General features: G+C 42.7%; 1 protein-coding gene across 13 annotated transcripts in view; it reads right to left on the reverse strand.

Annotated features, from left to right (window-relative positions):
- Positions 1 to 24,478, reverse strand: part of RBFOX2 (RNA binding fox-1 homolog 2) — a 169,692-nt gene that overhangs the window by 98,910 nt on the left and 46,304 nt on the right. The window contains exon 1 of one of the 13 annotated variants that reach the window (XM_033162580.1): positions 17,945 to 17,974. The exons of 11 other annotated variants lie outside the window; for them this stretch is intronic. In XM_033162580.1, coding sequence (XP_033018471.1) covers positions 17,945 to 17,959 — 15 coding nt within the window. In that variant the 5' untranslated portion in view covers positions 17,960 to 17,974. Of the gene's footprint in view, positions 1 to 2,223; positions 2,266 to 17,944; positions 17,975 to 24,478 lie in introns of those variants that run through there. One more of the 13 variants, XM_033162576.1, reaches the window with a different exon arrangement.

Here is a 24,478-nt window from a genome sequence, read left to right on the forward strand (position 1 = left end):
ATTCTCTTAACCATATTCATGAAGGGTTTCACAGGGATAGGATAAGATTTACATTTTAATGTAAATTATCTACATTTCTGCACTGGTTCAAACAGAGAGGGAGCAAATCTCCAATCTGTATTTAGGAATACAGTACACAAAGCACATTTATTAGAATAAATGTTGACAACCAAGAGATACATTTAATGTAGAATCACGTGACCTTAAGCGCATAGTAGTCTAACAAAATTCTATATACTAATTTATCTTCTGAACAAAGACACAGGTTTATAGCTCATATTTTTGCATGTCGGTCGTATTATTACAGATAATGTCTACCAGAAGTCTTCCATATGCTTCTGTGTGAATTCTTTCTATTCCAAGCTGTAGCCCAAGAGCTCATCAAGCACTTTGTCGTTCTGAATAGAAGTACTCCATGACTCCTAAACAGAAACACACAATTCTGCATTCTAAGAATAAATGCAATCACAACGGAAATACTATGAAGGATGTGGATTCTGGATCTAGGCAGATGGTAGATTTTGAGCAGCAGAAAACAGATATCTAACTGGTGATGGGAACATGTCAGAATTAATATTTAAATATGCAAAAATCTGGTATTAAACTTCAAAAATGCTTCAAGATTAACTGATCACCCAATTATTTACACAATGGTGAAGGTTGTTCAAAACTTCACTCCTCCATATACCAGTGATTAATCATTCCAGACAGCTTCAAGATCAGTAAAAGAAAGAACTAAAATATGGAAAACCCAAAGCACTAAAAGTTTCAAATAGAAGGAATGCAGAGATAACATAATCACTGAAGTGGTTAAAAACACGTCCCTTTAAAGCATAAAGCGGAAATTTTATCACCACTATTCAAGTGTGTGCAACTGCTACCAATAACTATCAAAATATACAAGATAGACTTCAGATATTGACTTCTGTGGGAAATATAAAAAATAGTAACAAAATGACATAATAGGTGATTGCCTCGTCTTCTCAGATATAATCAGGTTGCGAAAATTATTCACTATTTACTGGGTATGAAATACCAACCAATCACTTTAGAACCTCTCCCTTGTTACAAACATATAGTTCTTCTGGCCCAGTTCTTCACAATGATTACACATTATATTGAGATAAAACTGTTATCACAGGAATCAATACCTTACTGTGGAGCAGTGGCAATTCTGATGAACAAAAAATTACATTGTGGTCCCAGTCATATCTACTCATAAGTAAATCCCAATGAATTGAATGGGATTTGTTCTAAAGTAAGTGTGTAGAGGTTTGGAGCCTTAACAGTAACTACTGTAATTAAACCAGCATGTCACATGTGGCATTGAAAAAGAAGAAGAAAAACCCCCAATTTAGACTCAGAAAGAAACATGCCTGGTAACTAAAGACAGTTCATATAGTAGCCACCTTAGTATCAGCTACTATAATACTTATTCCAAATAATATGGAGCAAAATGAATGGTCATTCCTATTAATACAAAAACTGTCATTCTCAGACTTGCTACATGAGCAGGAAATTTCTAAAAAATGATGTCTGTTCAACATACAAAGAGGCTTAGGATACGAGATTATTGACTAAGCCTTAGGATTGCCAAAAGAAAAAAAGTTATTAAAAATAATGAATGTTATCAAACATTCCCATCCTTATGATTGTTCTTACTCTTAAAAATGTCTGAAACACTTACAAGAACAAGTACATTTCACTATGTTTTTATCAGGACATTAACACTGGACTTGTGTAGTGAGGGATAAGGTGAATCAGAATAGTTATAGCACATCAGCTTACTAGGAATGTGTTCAAAATAGAAATATCACTCTTCTGGTTGCTGGAGCTAGAAAGGAGGTATCTTCAAGTCACATGCTCCTTAGTGATGCAGCACTCATCAACCAATAAGAAAATCTCAAGAATGCCATATGGTGGATTTTAATGTTAATAATTTCTCACTCCTTAAAAATGCACATATATATCCTTGGAATTTATATCAGACAACCTCCTCCGTAAAATGTAAATTTCTCCCATAAGACTCTGATCCTCAAGCTTTCAACTCAGATGCCAACTTCAGCAAAAGGTAAATGCAGTACTTTTGAAAAAGTGTATCTGGATCAACCAAAACAGCTGAGCCTGGAAAAATATCAGCCTCCTCTCAAAGCAATGCAGGGAGCTAACAACGTACAACTGGAAACATGAACAACATTCAGTTGTGATCTTTTCTCTACTTACCTGGACAACGGGGTATTGGTAATCCATGCAATATACACCATACATAGCCAAAGGCTTCTCCAGCTGTATACCAGGCAGACAAAGAAACGGGAACTCTGAGTCTGCGTCTCCCCTCCTGCAGTCTTCAGCACAGGTCCCTGGCAGTGCTGTGCAATACTTGGCTCAGGCCTCTGGGTCTATACGCAGGTTGATACTAGCTCAGCTGAAAATATACATGAATTGCCCGAATGGCTTCAGATCAGTCTTTCTGCCTTCCCCCCCTTGAGATCCAGCACAGCTAAACCAAGGCGCAGATAAGCGAACGGAACCTCGTAAGTTAGGAATCCTAAACTAAAGACGAACAATTCTCCTGCAGTTCCCAGAAGCACAGAATGACAATCAGGAAGAACGGAATGCAGTAATGGGCAAAGAGGGAGAAAGCAAGTGAGCACATAGGAGCCAAAGAGATATATGTTCTGGGCAGTAGGTGCGTCAGAGGGAACATAATCTGGGACAGCAAAAAAGTATATGAAGCTGTGTTACCCTCCACCCCCAGACCTTTTTTCTTTTTCTTTTTTTTTACTGTCCCAGGCAGAGACAGGTGCTGGGATTAGCATAGCAAATCCCCCCTCCCTTTTTTTGAGGATGCAAAGGGAGGGAAGAGAGAGAGGCTACAATGATATCTGCAATGAAGTTTTTTGCGGGGGGGGGGGGGTTAACATAACCAAATATACGTATCATTTAACACTTCTCTCTCTGCATTTAACCCAGACAGAGACAGCTGCTTGAATCAGAACTGAAGTGAGAAAGGGAGAGAGGAGGAAAGAAAGCAATCTGAATCCACTGAGAGGCCTTGAGCTATGCAGGATGCATGCTCTCAGCTGTTCCAGTCAAACTTAGGAGGATTAATGCTGACTGTCAGCATAGGGGATGGGAGATGGTGAGAAAGGGGGCTAGGTCTGGAAAAGCCAGCTGCTCTTCCCATTTTAGAAAACTTCCTTGTACCATTCCAAATCCACACATTCCTACAAGAGGATGCTGGAGCTCTAACAGACATGGACAGATGCTAAATTAATCTGACAAAGACCAGCAGGTTCAGAAGTTGCTTTGCGAACCATGCATGCCATGTGTGTCACTTGTAACCTGAGATCAGACCAGTAATTCTTAGAAGGCTGAAAGTAGCCTAAAGGGAATAGCGAAGTGTGGAAATTATACCTTCAGTAACAGAAGCAATATACTTTTTTTTTACTGTGCTCTTTAAAAGAAGCGAAAAAAAGGAAAATAAATTCCCATTGTTTGACTTTTTTTTGCATACTCTACTGTTTAAACAGCCTGTGTGCCCAGTTTCCCAAAATCTGTGGGCTTACTGAACTCTTTGAAGGCAAATGGAAAACCGAAGAACTGAGGACAAACTCTCAGTACCACCCGTGCTCCCTGAACTCTTGCTATAAGCATACCATTCTGCACCTATTGTTCAATGGATTTTGCTTTCAATTCTTTCAGCACTGTTTCTCTCATCAGAAAACTGACAGCAACAGCAGTATTCCAACATATGCTGATTTGCTGAAATATTAAGCAACTGTGCCATTAAAAAGAAGTATGGAATTGTTTTCATGTAGCTTCAATATTCAGCTTGGATGGGAAACAATGGGTTGTAACCAATGATAGTCATACTTAGAGTAAACCCATTCAAATTAATGGACATCACCACCACAGGTTCATTAATATCAGTGAGTCTACTCTATGAGTAGAACTTAGTTGGATAAAACCCATTATAGCAACAATGAGTTCTTCATTCAGAACCATCATACACAAATCCATTTCTTGTAAGTAACACATACCAGCTATCACATGAGTAATCTTTGCAAGTTGTCATAAATAATTTCCATTGATATATTGCCTGTGAGACTCAAAACCTTTGAAGTCTTCCACACTTTTCAATGCATTTCCCCATCACTTTTCAAACCACAAAAAATACATGGTTTTCTAAAAAGCCTAAAGTTCTGGAATGTGCTTGGAATCCCTCCCACAAATTACTGACAGCCTGGAGAAATCAGGGAGCAGGAGAAATCAGACAAATATTATTTTCCTTTGTCTTTTGCTGATTGGCTGCTGCAGTTTCGGACAGAAACCATGGAAGGAGGGAGGGAGACCAGACAAACCACGGATTACAAATGTTCCCATAGGAAATAATGGAAATCATCAGCTCGTTATGTGAACACTTTCCTAATCGAAACAAAATTAAAATTTCCTTCCAGTAGCACCTTAGAGACCAACTAAGTTTGTTATTGGTATGAGCTTTTGTGTGCATGCACACTTCTTCAGATACACTGAAACAGAAATCACCAGACCCTTATATATAGTGAGAGGGTGGGGAGGGGTATTACTCAGAAGGGTGGTGGGAATGGGTGATTGGCTGATAGGTGTGGTAAACCTGTTGACAACTGTTAGACTGCAACTGGTCTTACAGGAAAAAGCAATGGGTGAGATTGCTAAAAAAAAAAAAAGGCTTTATCATGTATAATGAGGTAAGAATCCAATGTCTCTATTCAGACTAGGTCTCTCCACGGTTTTAAGTTTGGTAATAAGTTGCAATTCAGCAACTTCTCTTTCCAGTCTATTTCTGAAATTCTTTTGTAATAAGACAGCTACTTTGAGATCTTGTATAGAATGGCCTGGGAGATTGAAGTGTTCTCCTACTGGTTTCTCTGTCTTGTGATTCCTGATGTCAGATTTATGTCCAAACAAAAATAAAAAATAAAAAAATATCCTTCCAGTAGCACCTTAGAGACCAACTAAGTTTGTTCTTGTTATGAGCTTTCGTGTGCATGCACACTTCTTCATACCAAGAACAAACTTAGTTGGTTTCTAAGGTGCTACTGGAAGGAATTTTTTTATTTTTTATTTTGTTTTGACTATGGCAGACCAACACAACTACCTACCTGTAACTAGATTTATGTCCATTTATCCTTTGGCGTAGGGTTTGGCCTGTTTGTCCAATATAGATAGCTGAAGGGCACTGTTGGCATTTCCTAATGAATGATTTCCTGGGATTGCATTGCATTTGGAAAGTGGTACTTGCAATGTATCTCAAATTGGATAAATGGGAAATAATATGTAAAGTATTGCAGAATATTCATATTCTCTTTCTCTCTCTCTCTCTCTCTCACACACACACATACACACACACACACTACTAATTTCATTTACCGGTACGTCCGATCATGGATCTAAACTGGCAGTGACTAACCTGGAAAGTGATATTTGCATCAGGGTGGAAATCGTGGAGAGTCACCACAAGTCAGTGTAGATAGTACTGAGCTAGACATACCACTGGTCTGATTTGGTGTAAGTCAACTTCCTAAGTACTTATGTTCCCAAAAATAATGCTCATCCAATGAAGCTGAAAACAGAAAAAGGAAGTATTTCTCCACAAAGAGCAAAACAATCTTATGGCATTCACTACCACACAATATGATGATGCACCATATATAATTTTATAAGATTTGTAAAAGATTTGAGGAGGGGGTACTATCTGTAGCAGACAGGAACAACAGTCTATTGCTTGCAGTATGCAAGTTGATTTACTAATATTATGTTTTATTTATATTTTTAAAATATGCTCCATTTTTCCTACAAGTAGCTTGTAACAGAAATAAAATACAAATAGCAATTCATAATACAGAAAAATTGAAAGGGCAACTTAGCTATACATAGGGACAATTCACATCTTATGCTAAGGCAAACCATGACTAAGCATGAATGAGCAAGTGTGGCCACTTTGCACCACCCCAGAGCTAAGCCATTTCATTTGAACCTGGGCCCATGGTTTCTTCCCCCCCCAAAAAAAAAAATCTACTAAAATCAATAATCCAAAAACAAACTTTGAAGAAGTTGATATCTAGAAAAAGTTGATACTAGAAAAAGTTGATATCTAGAAAAACAGACATTAATGAGCAGGATTTGGCAGGAGAGAGCACAGCCCAAGGAATATGTTCTGCTGTCTATCAGTAGGCCAGAAGAAGACAACACAGATGGCAGGAAATAAACTATATTAAAAAAAATAGGGGAATGAGCAGATAATGAGGTTTAATCACAAATTCCTTCTAACATTCCAATTCCAGAAGTGACCTTTATAGGAAAGCGAGTTTCCTGAACTCAGGATGCAGGGGGTGCATTTAACAGGTAGTGTTAATCAGTTCCGTTAATAGAGAACATAGGATGTTTGAAAATGAATTGGCAACACCAAAAAATGAGGTAGCAGTTTCTACACACTCAAGTGGTTCCCTAGGTTCACAGAGATATTTATAAATGATAAGCATTTTTTAAAAATCCAAAAAGGCCTGGCAATAACCTATGAGGTTCAATATCTTACATAATGTTGGTGGCTGTTGGGTCTATAGAGATAATAAATTCTAGCTTTATTGTCTAGAGATGGAATTTCCTTCTTCTATTAAATCCTTCTTTTCTTCCCCAGAGGTAAAAGTGAATTGCCCATAGAAAAGAGAGGAGAAAGCCCTGATTTTAGCGTAGCTGTGACTGGACAGCAATATGCCCACCAAGCAACAACCAGAGAGTAGCAAGGTCTTATTTAAAGTGAAAAAAATGAGGGAAACAGCTGCACGTAAGTCAATGGATCGGACGGCTTATGCATGCAACGGAGTTGTGTATTTGGACTGCAAAAGGGTCTCAGGTGACCATTTAAGTAGATTGACCTTTTCTGTAACCGAAGGGTGTGCAATATGGGGAATTTCTGGCTTGAAATCCAAACCAGCCTCAGACCCAATACAACTGTGACCTACAATATTAATAGCTGAGAGTATTCAAGGTCAGTGTGACACAGTGCACTGCTTGAGGTGGGCTGTCACTGTCACTTGCACTCCCTCCTTTTCCTCCATGCATCCTTGTCACCTATTCCCTCCTCCTGCTACTGCCTGCTGCTCCCTTGCTGCTGCTGCTGCTGCTGCTGCTGCTGCTGCTGCTCTTCCCTCTGCTACTTCCATGAATCTGAGACCTTAATGCAACACTATAAGGAAGGGGCGCGGGTGGCGCTGTGGGTTAAACCACAGAGCCTAGGGCTTGCCGATCAGAAGGTCGACGGTTCAAATCCCTGCAACGGGGTGAGCTCCCGTTGCTTGGTCCCTGCTCCTGCCAACCTAGCAGTTCAAAAGCACATCAAAGTGCAAGTAGATAAATAGGTACCGCTCTGGCGGGAAGGTAAATGGCATTTCCGTGCACTGCTCTGGTTCGCCAGAAGCGGCTTAGTCATGCTGGCCACATGACCTGGAAGCTGTACACCGGCTCTCCTGGCCAGTAAAGTGAGATGAGCGCCGCAACCCCAGAGACGTCCGCAACTGGACCATTAGGTCAGGAGTCCCTTTACCTTTAAGGAAAGGGCACTTTCTCACAGCAAGGCGTTGTAGATGAGGTGGAATTTACTGCCACCAATGTATATTGTCAAAACACTGGCAAACACTTGCGTAGAAGTCTCTGTTAACTTAAATAAATTTTACATCTTTCAGTGCCACTATGGTCACTTCAACCACAACTCCTCACTCTCAAAGAAGGAGGACCTCATTCTCAGAGTGAGGAGTGGGGTGCACAAAGAGCCTGCTTAGTGCACTGCCAGCTTCAATGCCACTCTCCTGCAGTGAAGGGAGGCATTTTCTCAAATGTATACACTCCATGTATTCTAGTGGTTGGCTTGAGGATGACTGCCTTAGCCCCAGTGCTGAACACTACTGCATAGTGGGCTCTACTATGCCCACCTGTACCTCCTTCGGCACCAGCAAAAATTCTCAGAAAATATATCCTAAAACATAAACAATGCACTGTTTACTCCTCCTGCTCAGTTCCTGCTCGCACATGCTCAGCCTCTTCCAACACTGAAGCTGCTCCCTTAAACATGCCCACAGATGCCAGAACTGGACAAGCACCCTCCTTTCCATTTGGAAGAGGAGAGATGCAAAGAGCTTCTCTTTCTCTGAGAGTAAACACAGAAGTGCCTTTTTCCATAGATGGAGTGATTGATGGAAGGGACATTGTTGTTGTTCAGTCGTGTCCGACTCTTCGTGACCCCATAGACCAGAGCACACCAGGCACGCCTATCCTTCACTGCCTCTCGCAGTTTGGCCAAACTCGTGCTAGTCGCTTCGAGAACACTGTCCAACCATCTCATCCTCTGCCGTCTCCTTCTCCTTGTGCCCTCCATCTTTCCCAACATCAGGGTCTTTTCTAGGGAGTCTTCTCTTCTCATGAGGTGGCCAAAATACTGGAGCCTCAACTTCAGGATCTGTCCTTCCAGTGAGTACTCAAGGCTGATTTCTTTAAGGATGGATAAGTTTGATCTTTTTGCAATCCATGGGACTCTCAAGAGTCTCCTCCAGCACCATAATTCAAAAGCATCAATTCTTCGGCAATCAGTCTTCTTTATGGTCCAGCTCTCACTTCCATACATCACTACTGGGAAAACCATAGCTTCAACAATACGGACCTTTGTCGGCAAGGTGATGTCTCTGCTTTTTAAGATGCTGTCTAGGTTTGTCATTGCTTTCCTCCCAAGAAGCAGGCGTCTTTTAATTTCGTGACTGCTGTCACCTCCTGCAGTGATCATGGAGCCCAAGAAGGTAAAATCTCTCACTGCCTCCATTTCTTTCCTTTCTATTTGCCAGGAGGTGATGAGACCAGTGGCCATGATCTTAGTTTTTTTTAATGTTGAGCTTCAGACCATATTTTGCGCTCTCCTCTTTCACCTTCATTAAAAGGTTCTTTAATTCCTCCTCACTTTCTGCCATCAAGGTTGTGTCATCAGCATATCTGAGGCTGTTGATATTTCTTCCGGCAATCTTAATTCCAGTTTGGGATTCATCTAGTGCAGCCTTTTGCATGATGAATTCTGCATATAAGTTAAATAAGCAGGGAGACAATATACAGCCTTGTCGTACTCCTTTCCCAATTTTGAACCAATCAGTTGTTCCATATCCAGTTCTTGTCCCACATAGAGATTTCTCAGGAGACAAATTTCTCAGGATTTCTCAGGAGGGGACATACCAGTACTTGTTTTGCAGTCCTCTGTCTCTATTCCGCTCATTTAGAGATGGCAGCCATTTTGTGTTATGGCATGTCCTCACAGCAGCCATGTCCTGGCTGCTCCCCATGGCACTATTTCAAAATTCCAAACGTGACCACTGCCCCAAAATGTTTAGCGAACCCTGCACTACGAAGGAGAGAAAATTTTCTCATCTTTATCCCACCCCCAGGACCCCACCTTGTCTCTGTTATGCCCCGATGAGGTCAGACAAAAGCATTGAGATGAAGGACAGTTGTTTGGAATGTTTCAGACATGTAGCTTGTCATACTTTCTGGATTACAACCCTATCGCCCGTCCTACAAAAAGAGAGTTAGGTTCACCTGAAGTCTGCCACAGTCATTTCTTCATCTATACTCTGAAGGAGGAGACCCCATATCAACAACTCAGCAGTATGGAGCTCCCTAGTCTGGTACCCGCTGCCTGCCCAATTCAGACCTCTAATCTCTCCAACTTTGATTTAATGTAGCAATTATGGGTAATGTGGTTTGAAGGAGATAAATGCCCAATACAGGACTAGCTGGCACTGACGTTCATTCCGCTCATAATGCGAAAACAGTTTTAATTAAAATCCCCTTTATGATAAAGGAGCTGCTTGACTGGATGTTTCTGTGCAGCCCTGATATGGAGCTTCCTCTAAAGCGGATTAGAAATCAAAAGTTTTCCCCTTTCTTGCTACTGGCAACACAAAAATAACTGAAACACACTCGCTATGTTGCCCCAAATGCAATTCCCTTAACCCAAGAATTTCTGGGATCACACAAGCCTGATGCAGACAACAATCTTTCTCCAACCAAAGCACCAAACTCCAGTTCCTAAAGGTTAGGAACAAAGGAAATAAGGATGCAATCCCCATTCCACCCTCCCCCCCAAAGTCTAACAGTCTCAAAAAAGATTGTACCCTTTAAATGAAAACGAACACAATATTGCTCTCTGTTCACACACATTGTAGGCAGAATTGTGTACAGTGATACCTCTGGTTATGTACTTAATTCGTTCTGGAGGTCTGTTCTTAACCTGAAACTGTTTTCAACCTGAAGCACCACTTCAGCTAATGGGGCCTTCTGCTGCCACTGCACAGCCAGAGCACGATTTCTGTTCTTATTCTGAAGCAAAGTTCTTAACCTGAAGCATTATTTCTGGGTTAGTGAAGTATGTAACCTCAAGGGTATGTAACCTGAGGTACCACTGTACTAGGAGATTACAACCACCAACATGTAGCAATATAGAAAGCCAGATTTATTCTATTTTAAACAAAATACTCTGTGTCCAGATAGATGGAGGAACTTAATTTGGCAGAACTATATGAGTCTCAGTATTGATTGGTTTAAGAACTGATCTATCACTTCCTATTGAATTACAAAAAAAGTAGATGAGAGATATTTTGTTTGATCTCACACAAAAACATTGCTTACTTATTATTGCTGCAGTCACCATTTTTTATGGGATATACTAAAATGAATATGTTAAGTCTTGCCTGGTAGGAGCCATCTGTCACAGTGAAAAATCAGCCCCATGCATTAATATAAAAGGAAGTTCAAGCTTTTCTGGCTGGAAGACAGAACAAAATGGAAAATAAAAGACCCTGAGTTTGAATGTGCATCTTCTGCTATTCTCTTCTTAAGGTTACCTTAAAACAAAAAAACATGTGTCAACTCACCTCCGTCAATTTAAGGAACTGAAATTCTGCCAAACTTTTGAGGTATGTCATTCCGGGATCTATGTGCTTTGCCAATATCTTTATGAGAACTCTTAACTATCAGTCAATGAAGTAATAGTCTCTTCTTGAGATCATTTTATTCCGTAAGTACCTTATTTCAAGACACTGCTTTATGAGACAGCTCTAATATTCCAGGCCCATTGCCTTCTTCAGGCAGAGGAACAACCCAAGTGACCAATCAACCCATCTTTTCAAAGTATCAACTGAACTAAGCAACCTTCTGGTATAGTAGTTAATTGCAATGACCCAAATAATGTAATACAAAACCTGAGTGACATGAGTTGGTCACTAGGGTGCTACTAGGGTGCTAGTAAGCCAGCGTCCATAAAACCCATATTCCTTATTTCTATGAGAACAAAGGGGAAAGCAGTTCAGAAACAACACTATGAAGGCATAACACAGTTAGGCTGGTGAACAGGAAAACAGCTTGGTGCAATTAACAAGATTAAAGAGGGATTTAAAATCAGGGGAGAGAGAGCGCAACGGGCAAGATTGATCTTTACAGGATTAAAGCCAGAATCCAACTAAGAGTCCACTGGTCCTGAGATCAACATCACATAATGGGATTAAATCGAGAGCTGCTTTGTTTTTTTGTATCTGAATGCACAGCATCTGCACTACCACCACTGTAGTTAAACAGCAAAAGAGTTCCACGGTGACAAGGCAGGATTTGTGACATAACACGGCCAACTACAGCCACACTCCTGCAGAAAGGGATAGGAAACAAGTTCACAGAAATCAGCGACATGGCACATAATGATCTGGCCAAACATCTAAAAACACAGTAGGCTTATCAAGGCCAGACAGTCATGCCAAATTTGATAGGATTTCCTCATAATGAATGGGAGAGAGGAAGGCATCCACAGCTGAAACTGGGCATGCAGGATACTAATAGCATCTTCTGATTATTATTTTTTTTAAATCAAATAAATGGCATATTAGGGGGTTATCCTTTATTTCATAAAAAGATTTCCAACATATTCTCGAAGTTCCCGCATTCAGTTTTTGAAAAACGAAAGGACTGTATCTAACATTAGTCCTACACAGAATGGACCCGCTGAAATTAATGAGCATGATGACCTTAAGTCCTTACACCATGTTTACTCTGCAAAGCACTAATAGATACTGACCAGTGTGCATACTAATATCAATATATGCCTCTAATGTGCCTAGCAATGAAAAAAAACAAAAACAAAACCAGTCAGTTTCCTCTTTTAACTTTTCTCCACAGTGGAAACCGGTAATCTGAACAGATATTTGAGAGCAGCAAGGATGGGGAAGGAAAAGAATATGAAGTTAATGAGTGTTCCTATCACAAATACTTTCTCCTTTTTTAAAAAAAAAAAATATTATGCAAATAAATTGTTCTGCATTCACTCAAGGTTAGTAGGCACAGGGGGACTAAGTATATGTTCTCAAAGCACTAGATTAATGCCCCCACCTCTCCATTCAAGACAACTTTGGACATAGCAAAGGCAATGGCTCTCATGAAAACATAAATATGAGCTTAAGTCACTGCAGGGGTGCCTTCTAACAGGATGGACAGTAGGGGAAGCCTGCAATATGTAACAGCATCTTTGTCAGACAGCACTGTCAAGCAGAAGCCAGAAAGAGCAAGGCTCATAGCTGTCAACTTTCGGATTTGAAAATAAGGGATCAGCAGCCTCACCTATGACAGTCACATGGCAGTGGTGGGCGGAGCCAGAAGCAAAAGTGGGCGGAGCAGCTAGAATGCGGCATCCGCGCTCTTCCCCCATTTTTTCCACGCTCCTCGCTCTGCTTTTTTAAGACAGAAAGAAATGTTTGCATTGCTGAGAAGGAACCAGAGGAAAGGGGTGGATTCTGTGTGTTTGCGTGCGCGCTTTAACACCAAGGTTTGAGGGGTGGGGGTCATGAGCAGACTCCTCGTTCTCCTCAAAGGGGAAAAAGCAAGGAGGAGCAGCAGCAGCAACCGAACAGACCCCTTCGCCTGCCTCTTTGGCGTCTGCTTTCCTCCCTCCTTCCCTCTCTCCTTCCCCCCCCCCACCACTCGGCGCATCTCCCCCCCTTGGAGTTGGCAGCTCGTTGGCCCAGCCGGAATCTCGCGGCCGTTGGCGCTGAGGGCTGGAGTTCTCCTACCGGAGTTGGGCTGCCCGGGTGGTGGGTGGACTGCTGCTTGGTCTCGCCCCGCCGGCCCTCCTGCAAGGGTGAGGAAGAGGAGCGGCTTGCCAGCCAGCCAGCCTTTGCGCGCTCTGCATTCCTCCATAGAAGGGGCCGGCTCTGCCGGGCGGGAACGCCCAAGGGCCCGGCCAGCGCGGCGCGCCCTGCCCTACGGGGGCGGGGGGCGGGCAGCGCGTTGCTCGGCAGGCCTGCAAGGCGCACGGCAGGAGCGGAGCGGAACAAGCTGTTGCCCCAAAGCACCCCATCCACTTTCTCACGCAACCTGGGAATATACGGGTTTTTGCGTCATCCGGGATAGGAGCAGGAAACGCGTTTAAATACGGGGGAATCCCGGCCAATCCGGGATACTTGACAGCACTGGCAAGGCTGCAGTCCATTCCCTTGAAAGATTGGGAAGTGCCATGGCTCAATGGTAGAGAACATGTTTTAATTGCAGAGTTCCAGGTTCAACCCCTGTGATCTCAAGATAGGGATGTCTGAAACCCTGAGGAGCAATTTCCACTCAGTGTTGATACTATCAAACAAGATGGTCTGATGCAATTTAGGACGGCTTCCTATGACCCAAGTTCAAAGCTCCCTGCAGCTGGGCCTCTTCCAGCTTGCAGGTAAAAGGAGTTGAGGAGATAAGTAGGAGTAAAAGTATCATGAATGGGTGGTGTGTGGGTAGAAACTGTGGCAAAATGGTAGAAAGATCATGTAAAAGAACCTGCTTCACTTGCAAACTAATTATTAAAAACATCTGAAGTTACATAGTCTTTCCACTTTACCTTAGCAATAACTTATCTTGGCTTGAGAGGTAACATATGAACAATAAAACTCTTCCCTTGCTACAAAATGGTTTCCCTCTGTTTTTTCAGTATTCAGTATATGCTAGGACTAGATAATTGTCCATCCTTACTCTGAAAGGTCTATTAAACCATTTTCTTTCAAATAAACACTTCTGGTGTCAATTTCACTTGGCAATGGAAATACAGGGAAATATATGCATCCTTACCTGACCAACTAGGATACCATGTCGTCACAACAAATATCCATACTATATTTTCAGAGCTAGAGTACCCTAAACAAAGCCTGTGCAAAGTTCAAACGGCTACATGCTGCACTCTGTTTAACTCTCCCTGTAATCATCCTTCATTTTACTAATGGTACTTTCTGCGGAAGGGCAAATGAAACAGCACCGTGAGTAAGATGTTGCTAAGACCCAGTTTGGCAGACTTAGCTTTCCAGTCCCCTGGGGGGTGGTGTTGATGAGCTCAGAGACTAAGGGGAGTGAGAAAGAAAATATTGTAGGCAGTCCAAAGATGTTCAGAACTGAGCTTGCCTCGCATACAAGATACTGTAAATGAAAAGGTTACAGCAGAGCAAAGCAGATACTCCTGGAATATGTTTTCACTATCCTTCTTTAAAGACCAAAGCAGCAGGTCTAAGCCAAAGCTACATTTCACAGAGCACCAAGGAAAGAAATTATTATAACTGACAAACGTGCATGTGAAAGGAAAAGCTGGAAAAAGTTTGCACAAAGATTTATTTGCTTGTTCAAAAACTGGGAGGAAAATAAATTGTTACACCAGAATTACATTTTTAACTTCCCCTGCCTTTATGGGGCTCAGGGCAGCATACATGATCAATACCGCTTTCTTTTCTCATAACAACCCTGTGAGGTACAGTAAGCTGAAAGAGGTTTCGGAACTAAATACAGATTTGAACTTTGTCCAATATTTTCTGCAGCAGTCTTCCTAGTCCAATATTATCTACATCACACAGGACTATAGCCTACATTTCGGAGTGTTTATTCAAAATGCTGGTTGTGTTTACTGGCCCAGGGATGGAAAGAAGATAAAGTTCCTACCAGAGAATGGCAGGTGAAGTCAATGGACTATGCTGAAATGGCTAAAATGACCAGAAGAGTCAGAAATCAGGAAGACCAAAATTTTAGTAAGGAATAGGGGAAATTTACAATTTATCTTAAAGACCATTGTAAACAGTTAAAATTGTTAGTAGGCTTGGAATATCACTTGTAGTTTAAGGTTGAATTCTGGACATAATGGAAGAGGTAAAAGACTGAGGAGGAAATGATTAATACAGTCATACCTTGGTTTACGGCTGCTTCAGGTTGTGCGATTTCGGGTTGCGCACCGCGCCGAACCCGGAAGTACTGGAACGGGTTACTTCCAGGTTCAGTGCTTCGTGCATGCGCAGAAGCACCAAATCACAACCCACACGTGCACAGACATGGCGCTGCAGGTTACGGATGCTGTGAGTTGCGAACACGCCTCCCGCAAGGAGGCTACCGAGCGCCGCACGGAAGGGATGGAAAAGGGGTGTCGGGCGGCGGCTTGGGAGTCTGGGTGGACTACGCATGTCCGCAGCAGCCTGGGCGGACTGTGCATGTCCGCAGCAGCCTGCAAGACTGTGCATGTGGAAGGGCTGCCGGGCAGCAGATTGGGAGTCGCACTCGCAGGGGTGGGTGGCACAGAGTGGCACCCTCCCCAGGCTGGAACCCAGGGTGCACCGCCCCAAACGCCCCACCCTCGCTACGCCACTGGTGACAGCACAGAGATGATGAATAAGTATCTTTTCAAAAGGACTACCGGTAGGTACCTAACATGGCAGATGGCTGGCTAGGATTCAACACAACAATGGACCTAGTTCCAGAAAGGATCCTTGAGTTCAAACAAAAACCCTAGCTGTTCACCAGAATGCTGGTGATTCGAGCCCACCCAGGGTTGGTTGTGGGCAGGATTCCTGCAATGCAGGGGGTTGGACTAGATGACATTCTGGATTCCTTCCAACTTATGATTCCATGATTCTATACAAGTGGAAATTTACTTCTAAAACTAAGAAGTTTGAAAGCCAGTTTGCAATATGATATTGGGATTTACTGTTCAAAGAAATCGCCATCAAACTTTCCAATGGCCTATGCAAGCAGTTCTTTGCATCCTTTGCTACCCAGACAGGTAGCTCAGCATTGAAGTACAGGCAGACAATATAAGTCAACCTGGTGTCAGGTGCTAACAACAGAGGACTAGTATCGCTAGTGTCATGCAACACAACTGAAGCCACCAACAAAAGACAAAATGTAGAGATAAGATGGATCACAGGCCTGATTCCTCATTATTGGATTATTGAAATTGCACCATCAATACATGTGACACTTTACAGAACACTATAAGCAAAGCCAGCCTTTTTGTGCCCAAATAAAGTTACGGGTACACGCATTGTGGTAAAGACTGGTATTGTTCTCCACTTCTACTCATGTAGTAGTTTTCAGAACGTGTGAAGCTCATTATAAGTATGGAGAATCTCAACTACTATTATTAACAATGGCAAATGTCAAGCCCTCATAGTTGCAGTCATGTATACAGCAAACTAACAGGATGAGGGCAGAAAGGAAGAATAACCTTTCCTGATGCAGTGCCTAAAACTGCGTAAATTAGCAGGTTTTTTTAGGTTTTTGCATCAGGGTGATTGATAAGCATGAAGTCTACAAATCAAGTTCCACTTAAAGGCAAAGGAGAAGTGGTTAGTAAAACAAAAAATCGGCAACCCAAGCAGCCAACGGCTGAAATATATCTAGGAAAAGTTTCACTATCTTATGTTTTTACAACTCAAGCCTGAAGCCTCTACCCTGAGGCCTCCAGTTCCTTTCTTGCTCTGCTCCTCCCACTGCACCTTGCAAAAAAAAAAAGGAGGGGTGATGTAAAGTTCTACAAACCCAAATGCTGATTTCAGAATAAATTATAGAAGTTGGAAACATTTACACTGGCATGCATCATATTCATTTACAATATGCTTTTTGTGATTCCAGAATTTATTTGGATCTAGAAACCAGGCTTCAGTTCAGATTCTACTCTGCTTAGTGCCTTTTCAGTTTCTTTGCTTTAAACGTCTGTGCAATCCCTTTGAACACCTTTATATCTATGTGTAATTTTTATTTCAATACCAATACCAAGACTCAGAAGTTCTATGACTACTTATAACAAGCTAAACAATGCTTAACATGTTTTACAAGCGGGAAATTACATGCCACATAATTAATTTTGAAAGCAGCATAAATTCCATGATACAAAATTTAGATTGCCGCACTGAAATAATGACCAAGTTTGGAGAACAGGGTATTCCCCACTCTGCTTGTTCTGAAAAACAAGAGCAGATCACATTGAATTATCTATTTATAACTTAACCATCTACTCTAACAGATCAAGTCTGGCTATGTAATTCAGCATCAGCTAACTGAAGAAAGGTTACACATTTGTGTGTTCCATTCTGGTAATTCTAGCACTGTAGACAAGGTGTCCTTGCATCCAGCCTCTGACCACATGCACAACAACAACTGCAGTTTACCTTTGATTTACTTCCTCCTTGGCTAGAATTCAATCATTATCTACATTTCAGTTGTCAAATCCCCTTCTTTGCTAGTAGCATCCACCAGTCACACCAAAACACCCACCTAAGAAGAATCTGTGTCACTGCTTGACACCTATGGAGAAAATAAAATTGTCTCTCCTACCTACAGGTGCCAGAATATGGCAGTTTGTAAAGTTCCTGCTCGCTCACTCTCGCTCTCTCCACCAAAAGCACTGTGCTCAACAATAATTTAATTACACATCTCCATATTTTTAAATAGGGGCCAACTAATACCTGGCATTATGGAGGGGCTGAAAAAAAGAGAGCAAAGCCCAAAAGAGGAGTGTGCACATGGTTGCACAGAATCTTCAGCTTTCCACTCCTTATATGTGCAAACCGTGTAAGCTCTCACACAGATCTCTACTCACCCAGAGGTACATCATGTCAGTCTGGGCAATTCCAACCCAGTAGTTGATGGGAGCTGATCCCAGGGAGGTGTCAACAATGCGTGGTCACCAAGGTGCTTTTGGGTGGGTGGAGGATGGGAGAAGAATCAAAATAGGTCAGTTAAAAGCTCTCCCCCTCCTGCTTCACTTGGTTCTCCTGCTTACGTTTTTCCCTCCCTCTCTCTGGGAGTTCCCAGCCCTGTGTGTCTGTCTTTACTGGTGTGTATACAGCTCACACTCTGCATTTGCCTCTGGGGAATTTTGCTCTTGTCATCCTGCTTCTAAAAACACAATCGCTGCTTCAGATTCTTGAAAAAGGCAAGGCAGGGTGGGGTCAGCAGTAAACACAAGCCAGGTCCTAATGCTGGAGTGCAATTACTTTAAAAGAAAGCTTCTTTTGACGTGAATGAAAACCTCACTCTTTGAGGTCGGTGGAAGCTAAATCTTCTCTCCAGCGCCTTTCAAGCTCAGCTCCCTATACAGGAATCATAAAATAACCTAGAGCACACAGCCGAGTCTGCTGGTCTTGCTATACCCTAGCTGAGCCTACCCCAGTCAACAACAGTAGTCACCGCAGAAAAGCTATTTAATTAACTATTGATACGTATTTGTGAATTTGCCACTCACCTGGTTAAAGCACAGAGCAAACCACAAGAGTCTTAGAGCTAAGAGAATTGTCTGTGCAATCAGCCCTAGAGCTACCAAGGGAGATGGACGGGGAAAACATTTTGGCAGGATGAGAGGAGAATACAAAAGACAAACAAAAGGTTGCGTTTTGCTTTAGGAATTACTCTGTGGTAAAAGGTTTTCAGCCTTTCAAAAAGAAAAGAAAGTACCAGGGCTGGCTTTTAATTCTAAGGAGAACCTCAGATTCCAAATGCCCTGGGATCTTCTCTGCTTAGAAGTAGCTGAGGGGAACTGCCTCTTGCAGTGTGCGCTCGCGTCTTAATCCACAGTTTCAAGAGGATTATCGGAAGTGAGCATAAAGGAGACACTCGTTCTTGAGGTGTACAGCAGGACCAGGAAGACAAGATTCAACAGGCCCTTTGGTAGCACACTGTTTCAATCCCATCCCCAGTGCCCAAAAGACAAGTGTCACCTCATCTCACTAATTCCATTTCAAACTACTGCTCCAGCAAACAGGAGAAACAGGTTTGATTGGTTTGATTCCCTCCTTAGAGGGAGACATACCATACTTTTGATTGCAAGGCCCCAGATAGCAAATATGCACAGTCTAACAAATCCTGTTCAAACCTTGGCCTCCTACCTGCAATTTCTGCTACATTCAGCTGCATTTTATAAAATGCAAAACAGCAATGGGTAGTGTGTTAACCAGAAAGCTGGCAGTTCAAGCCCACCCAGGGATGGCTTGAACTCACTTTATTCAAAAAGTTTTTGGGCTCAGCGGGAAGAAAGGACATTGGCTGGTTTCTAAGCTGTATAAAATATTATGCTGGGTGGACATGGGTACAGCTAATGGGCTGTGACTTACCGGTATGTGGGAGTCAGGCTGGCAAATTTCTATTGAAGAGGCAGACTAGCAGCCATGTGGGGCAAATTCCCCTTCAAATCAATTTCAGCCTTGACAAAGGAAAATATATTGAAGGGGTGCACGATGTTGGGTTCACATTAGCCCATGTGGTGGACCTGTGGTAAGGTGGTCACATTATGGGAGGAAGTATTCCACTGTAATCTCCAATATAATGTGACTTCATGTTTCTGGAAAGGGTAGGTGGGTAGCTTGTTTTAATAATTGTTTTGTGGTATAAGAACATGTTTTAAGAACCCTGAATTCGCTCTTAAACTTGCTTTTCAGTCCCCTTCAAAGTAGGGCTGGAATCTAGAAATCTGATGCCGAGCCTCAGATATAAGGATATATGAATCATAGAATTGTAGAGTTGGAAGGGACCACAAGGATCATCTAGTCCAACCCCTTGCAATACAGAAATATTTTGCCCAATGTTGGGCTCAAATCCACAGCCCTGAGATTAAGAGTCTCATGCTGTACCAACTGAGCTATTCCAGTGTCACTCATCAGAAAGATGGGTAGAATCATTAACCTGGGAGTAGAGATAACACCATGTGTCATGAAACAGTTCCGGTTGCAGCCCTGTGCTTTTAAAAATATATATAGTTCTGCGCTAAAGGAACGTCAATTTCATATCTAATCACACACCTTTTATAGTCCTCATAATTACAAAAGACAGCCTGGAACAAAACAAAACTGAGAAGAAAATCAAGAAACACTAAAGCCAACAAGGAAAATGCTGTAACACACAAGATCTCGCTTTTTCTTGTAAAAGTAGTATCAATCTGATGGGACTGAAGCAATCCTTCATATCATTTTCTGCATAGATAAAGGTTGAAGCAGGTAGTATTCCCCCAAGCATCATTTGGCCCAAGTTGTTAACCTCACCCGAAAATCTATCATATTAAATTGCATAGATATTCTTGCTAGTAGGCACACGCTCTTGCTTGATCAGCATTGATGGTGAGCATTTTCATTACAGCTTACTGAGCATAAAAGGGAAACCTTCACTTACAAGTTTTTTTTGTCTCTGTGTATGTATATGTGTATATACATGTGTGTGTGTGTGTGTGTGTATGTGTGTGTGGGACGTGGGTGGCGCTGTGGTCTAAACCACAGAGCCTAGGGCTTGCTGATCAGAAGGTCGGCGGTTTGAATCCCTGCGACAGGGTGAGCTCCCGTTGCTCGAGTCCCAGCTCCTGCCAACCTAGCAGTTTGAAAGCACATCAAAGTGCAAGTAGATAAATAGGTACTGCTCCAGCGGGAAGGTAAACGGCATTTCTGTACACTGCTCTGGTTTGCCAGAAGCGGCTTAGTCATGCTGGCCACATGACCCGGAAGCTGTATGCCGGCTCCCTTGGCCAGTAAAGCGAGATGAGCGGCGCAACCCCAGAGTCGTCCGCGACTGAACCTAACGGTCAGGGGTCCTTTTTTACACACACACACACACACACACACACAATTTGCATGAAACATCCTTCCTTTGTCAGACATGACCTGGAATTTCCACAATGCCTCCTTAATATATACTAAATGGTCTTAACATGTAGCAGGAACAATGCCACAGGGGAAATGCCCCAATGTATGGCGCTTTGAAAAGCTGAGCATCGGGCTGCCGAACTGCTAATTTCTCCCCTCCCCATCACTGATGGGGGAAGGAGGAAACAAGCGTGGAGTTTGCAAGTGAGGCCAGCAAACAGAGCTTCTCCACTTCGCTGCTACTGTTTGCAAAATGCAGCAACTTGGTGGAAGCAAGAGCAGTGACGTGGAGAAATCCACCCACGGCTATCACTTGCAAACACCGAGGCCAAGCAGTCCAATGTAGCCTAGCCACTCTATCTTTACATGGGGACTGCCTTAAAACACTTTTCAAAAGCACTGTTTGAAACAGCTAGCACTTCTCTTGTGAGGGGTTAGAGCAGTGTTTTTCAACCTTTTTTGGGCAAAGGCACACTTGTTTCATGAAAAAAATCACGAGGCACACCACCATTAGAAAATGTTAAAAAAATTAACTCTGTGCCTATATTGACTATATATAAAGTAATTTTTCAATTTTTCCCACGGCCACACCAGGCAACATCTCGCGGCACACTAGTGTGCCGCGGAACAGTGGTTGAAAAACACTGGGTTAGAGGGAGGCACTTCTGTCCACTTGCAGGAGAAAGGTGTGAGCTGCTTCAAAGAGTAGTTTTGACAGGATATAACTGCTGTTCATCAGTAGATGAGCAGCGATTAAATCCCACTGCCTAGATGATGAACCATTAAGAGAAGTATGCTGCTGCTTCCTATTCACTTATAAAAACAATTATTGGTACTGTTATTCTAACTAAATTTAGACCTGCATTGGGTATGAACATACAAGCAACAACCGATTTACATGCATCCAATGGCAGCACCATCCATGCGCAAGAGGAAGCAGGTTTGAGGGAACCTCAAGGTCTTCATAAGAGGAACATAAGAGACCTTGAGGTTCCCTCAAACCTGCTTCCTCTTGCACACAGATGATACTGCCTTGGCCACATAAGGTAAAGGGACCCCTGACTGTTAGGTCCAGTCGCGAACAACTCTGGGTTGTGGTGCCGATCTCGCTTTACTGGTCATGTGGCCAGCATGACTAAGCCGCTTCTGGCAAACCAGAGCAATGCAACAGAAACGCCGTTTACCTTCCCGTCGGAGAGGTACCTATTTATCTACTTGCACTTGATGTGTTTTCAAACAGCTAGGTTGGCATGAGCAGGGACTGAGCAACGGGAGCTCACCCCGTCGTGGGGATGCAAACCGCAGACCTTCTGATCAACAAGCCCTAGGCTCTGTTGTTTAGGACCAGAGCACCACCCACGTCCCTGTTGCCTTGGCCACAAAAGGATCCACAATCAAGAGAACCGAGTTTGCTCTTTGTATGTATGTTGCACCGCTCCTCACACCTTGCCTCTCTATCCTCCACCCCTTTCTTTTTCACAATGGGTGCATGTGTGCAAGCAACAGAGAAATGAGTAACAAAGCTATATATTTTAAATTTTGTTTCAAGACACGCACATCCCCATGTGCTTTTCTGAGCTTGGGCCCAAAGCTTAAATCTAGCTGTTCTCCTAAACTACTGGTAGTTTGTATAAAAGTTTATTCACAATTGGGGGGGGGGCAACATTGCAGACTTTTGGCCTCTGTGGAAAAAAATGTACATCTGGCACCAAACAAGTGACAAAGCCTGGCACCATCTGTAATGTAAATAAAGCAAACAAACCAACTACATTGCAACATATATGTATGATTTTTGTAAGGTTCCTTCATTTTTGAAGATTAATGTCTTTCTACGACGGAAGTTTCCAGCAAATCTTTCACGGAAGAAAAATTAATCCCACTGATAAAAATATGGCCATACAGCGGTAAATACACTAGAAGACACAGATAAATAGTGTTACATGTTATAGAGGATAATCTGATAAACCAAAGCAGACTTCATAAATGTTGGGAGAGATGTTGTGCTGGCCCCAAGGGTTTGTCCATGAAGCGAGGTCCAAGTCCAGTCCTGGGTCTAGGGGTCCAAAGGAGGTCAGTCCGGCGGGGAGCAAGGCAGGGAGCAGGTCAAGGTCCAAGGCAGGTTCAGGTTCAGGCACAAGGTTGCAGGTTGAGCACACGCTTGCAACTAAGTTGCTCACGCAACTTGGGCTGGGGGTGGCTGGCTTTTATCTGGCCCTATGCTTAGGGCGGTCCCGATCCTCCGGAGACTCGCCTCTCCTCCGGGCCTGGAGGCGAGCACTCCTCCTGCAGACACTTAACTCCCTTCGCCTCTCTGCCCTGAGCCTCTGTAGCTCAGGAGAGGCTGGTGGGTTACAGGACCCAGGGGATGCCTCAGCTTCCTCTGAAGAGGCTGGGAGTGGAGCACCTGCAGGCAATGGGTCCTCCCTCCCATCAGGAGCCAGAGCAGATTCTGCTGATGTCTTCACCTGGGGATCCAGCACAGGTGGGGATCCTTCAGGCTCAAGCCCTGGCCCCAGCTCAGCTGGTTCTGGAGGCGGGGAATCCTGTGCAGGCTGGGATCCCTCAGGTTCAGCATCAGAGTCTGACTCCCAGGCCATCACTGATGTATTAGGATTATGCTAAGAGTAGAGGACAACTTTCCATTCCTTGCTGGTTCCATTTTCTTTTTTTTTTTTTATAAGAATTTATTGACCTTTTTCTTATAACAACATATACCCACACCCACACCTACAATTAAACAAATACAAAACAAATACATTGATAAAACAAATACAAACAGTGTCAAGTTTTCTTGTTGCATCTTTTCTTTAAAAAGAAAATTTCTATTTCCATATCTTGACCATTGACTTCCCCTGCCCTTTCTCCTTCGAGTTCATATCCTTAATCTATTTTATAACCATTTCTCCTGAAATTCAAATTCAATTATATAGTTACACACAATTATATATTCAACATTTAACTAACAATGCATCATCGTAGTAATATCTCATCATAATTCTTCTTCCATTGAAATCTTCACCAATCATTTATATCATATCTATCTCTTCTATCCTTTAAACTGCTGCTAATAACATAGTAACTCAAAATATCTCCTTTCATATTCAAACAAAAAAAAACAGAAAGATTGTTGACAGTATTCACCCTCCGATTTCAAAATTCCATGACAGGCTACTTCAAATTTTACTTAGTGTTTCACCCCACACCCCCTCTGTCCATTATTCTTCTCCTGGTGGCATCAACACTGAATTTCCCTGTGGCTTCCCTCTCCAAGCGTCCACAGATCCAGGCACAGTCCAAAACTCTCCTTGCCACGAGCTCCAGGATGTCCATCTCGTCGTCTCTCAGCTTCTCCGGTTCTTTGTAGCATTCCTTTTCTTCTTGTAAAAACCATAATTCTCTGTCCCTGGCCCCCGAGCTCACACCTCGGGGACTGGATATAACAAATCTTACCGTCGCCTTGGGACTGCCACCCCCAAAAGGCGAGTTTCTTCTCCGAAGTAGCTCACTCA

This window comes from Lacerta agilis, chromosome 10, assembly GCF_009819535.1.
Source record: "Lacerta agilis isolate rLacAgi1 chromosome 10, rLacAgi1.pri, whole genome shotgun sequence".
Taxonomy (NCBI): domain Eukaryota; kingdom Metazoa; phylum Chordata; class Lepidosauria; order Squamata; family Lacertidae; genus Lacerta; species Lacerta agilis.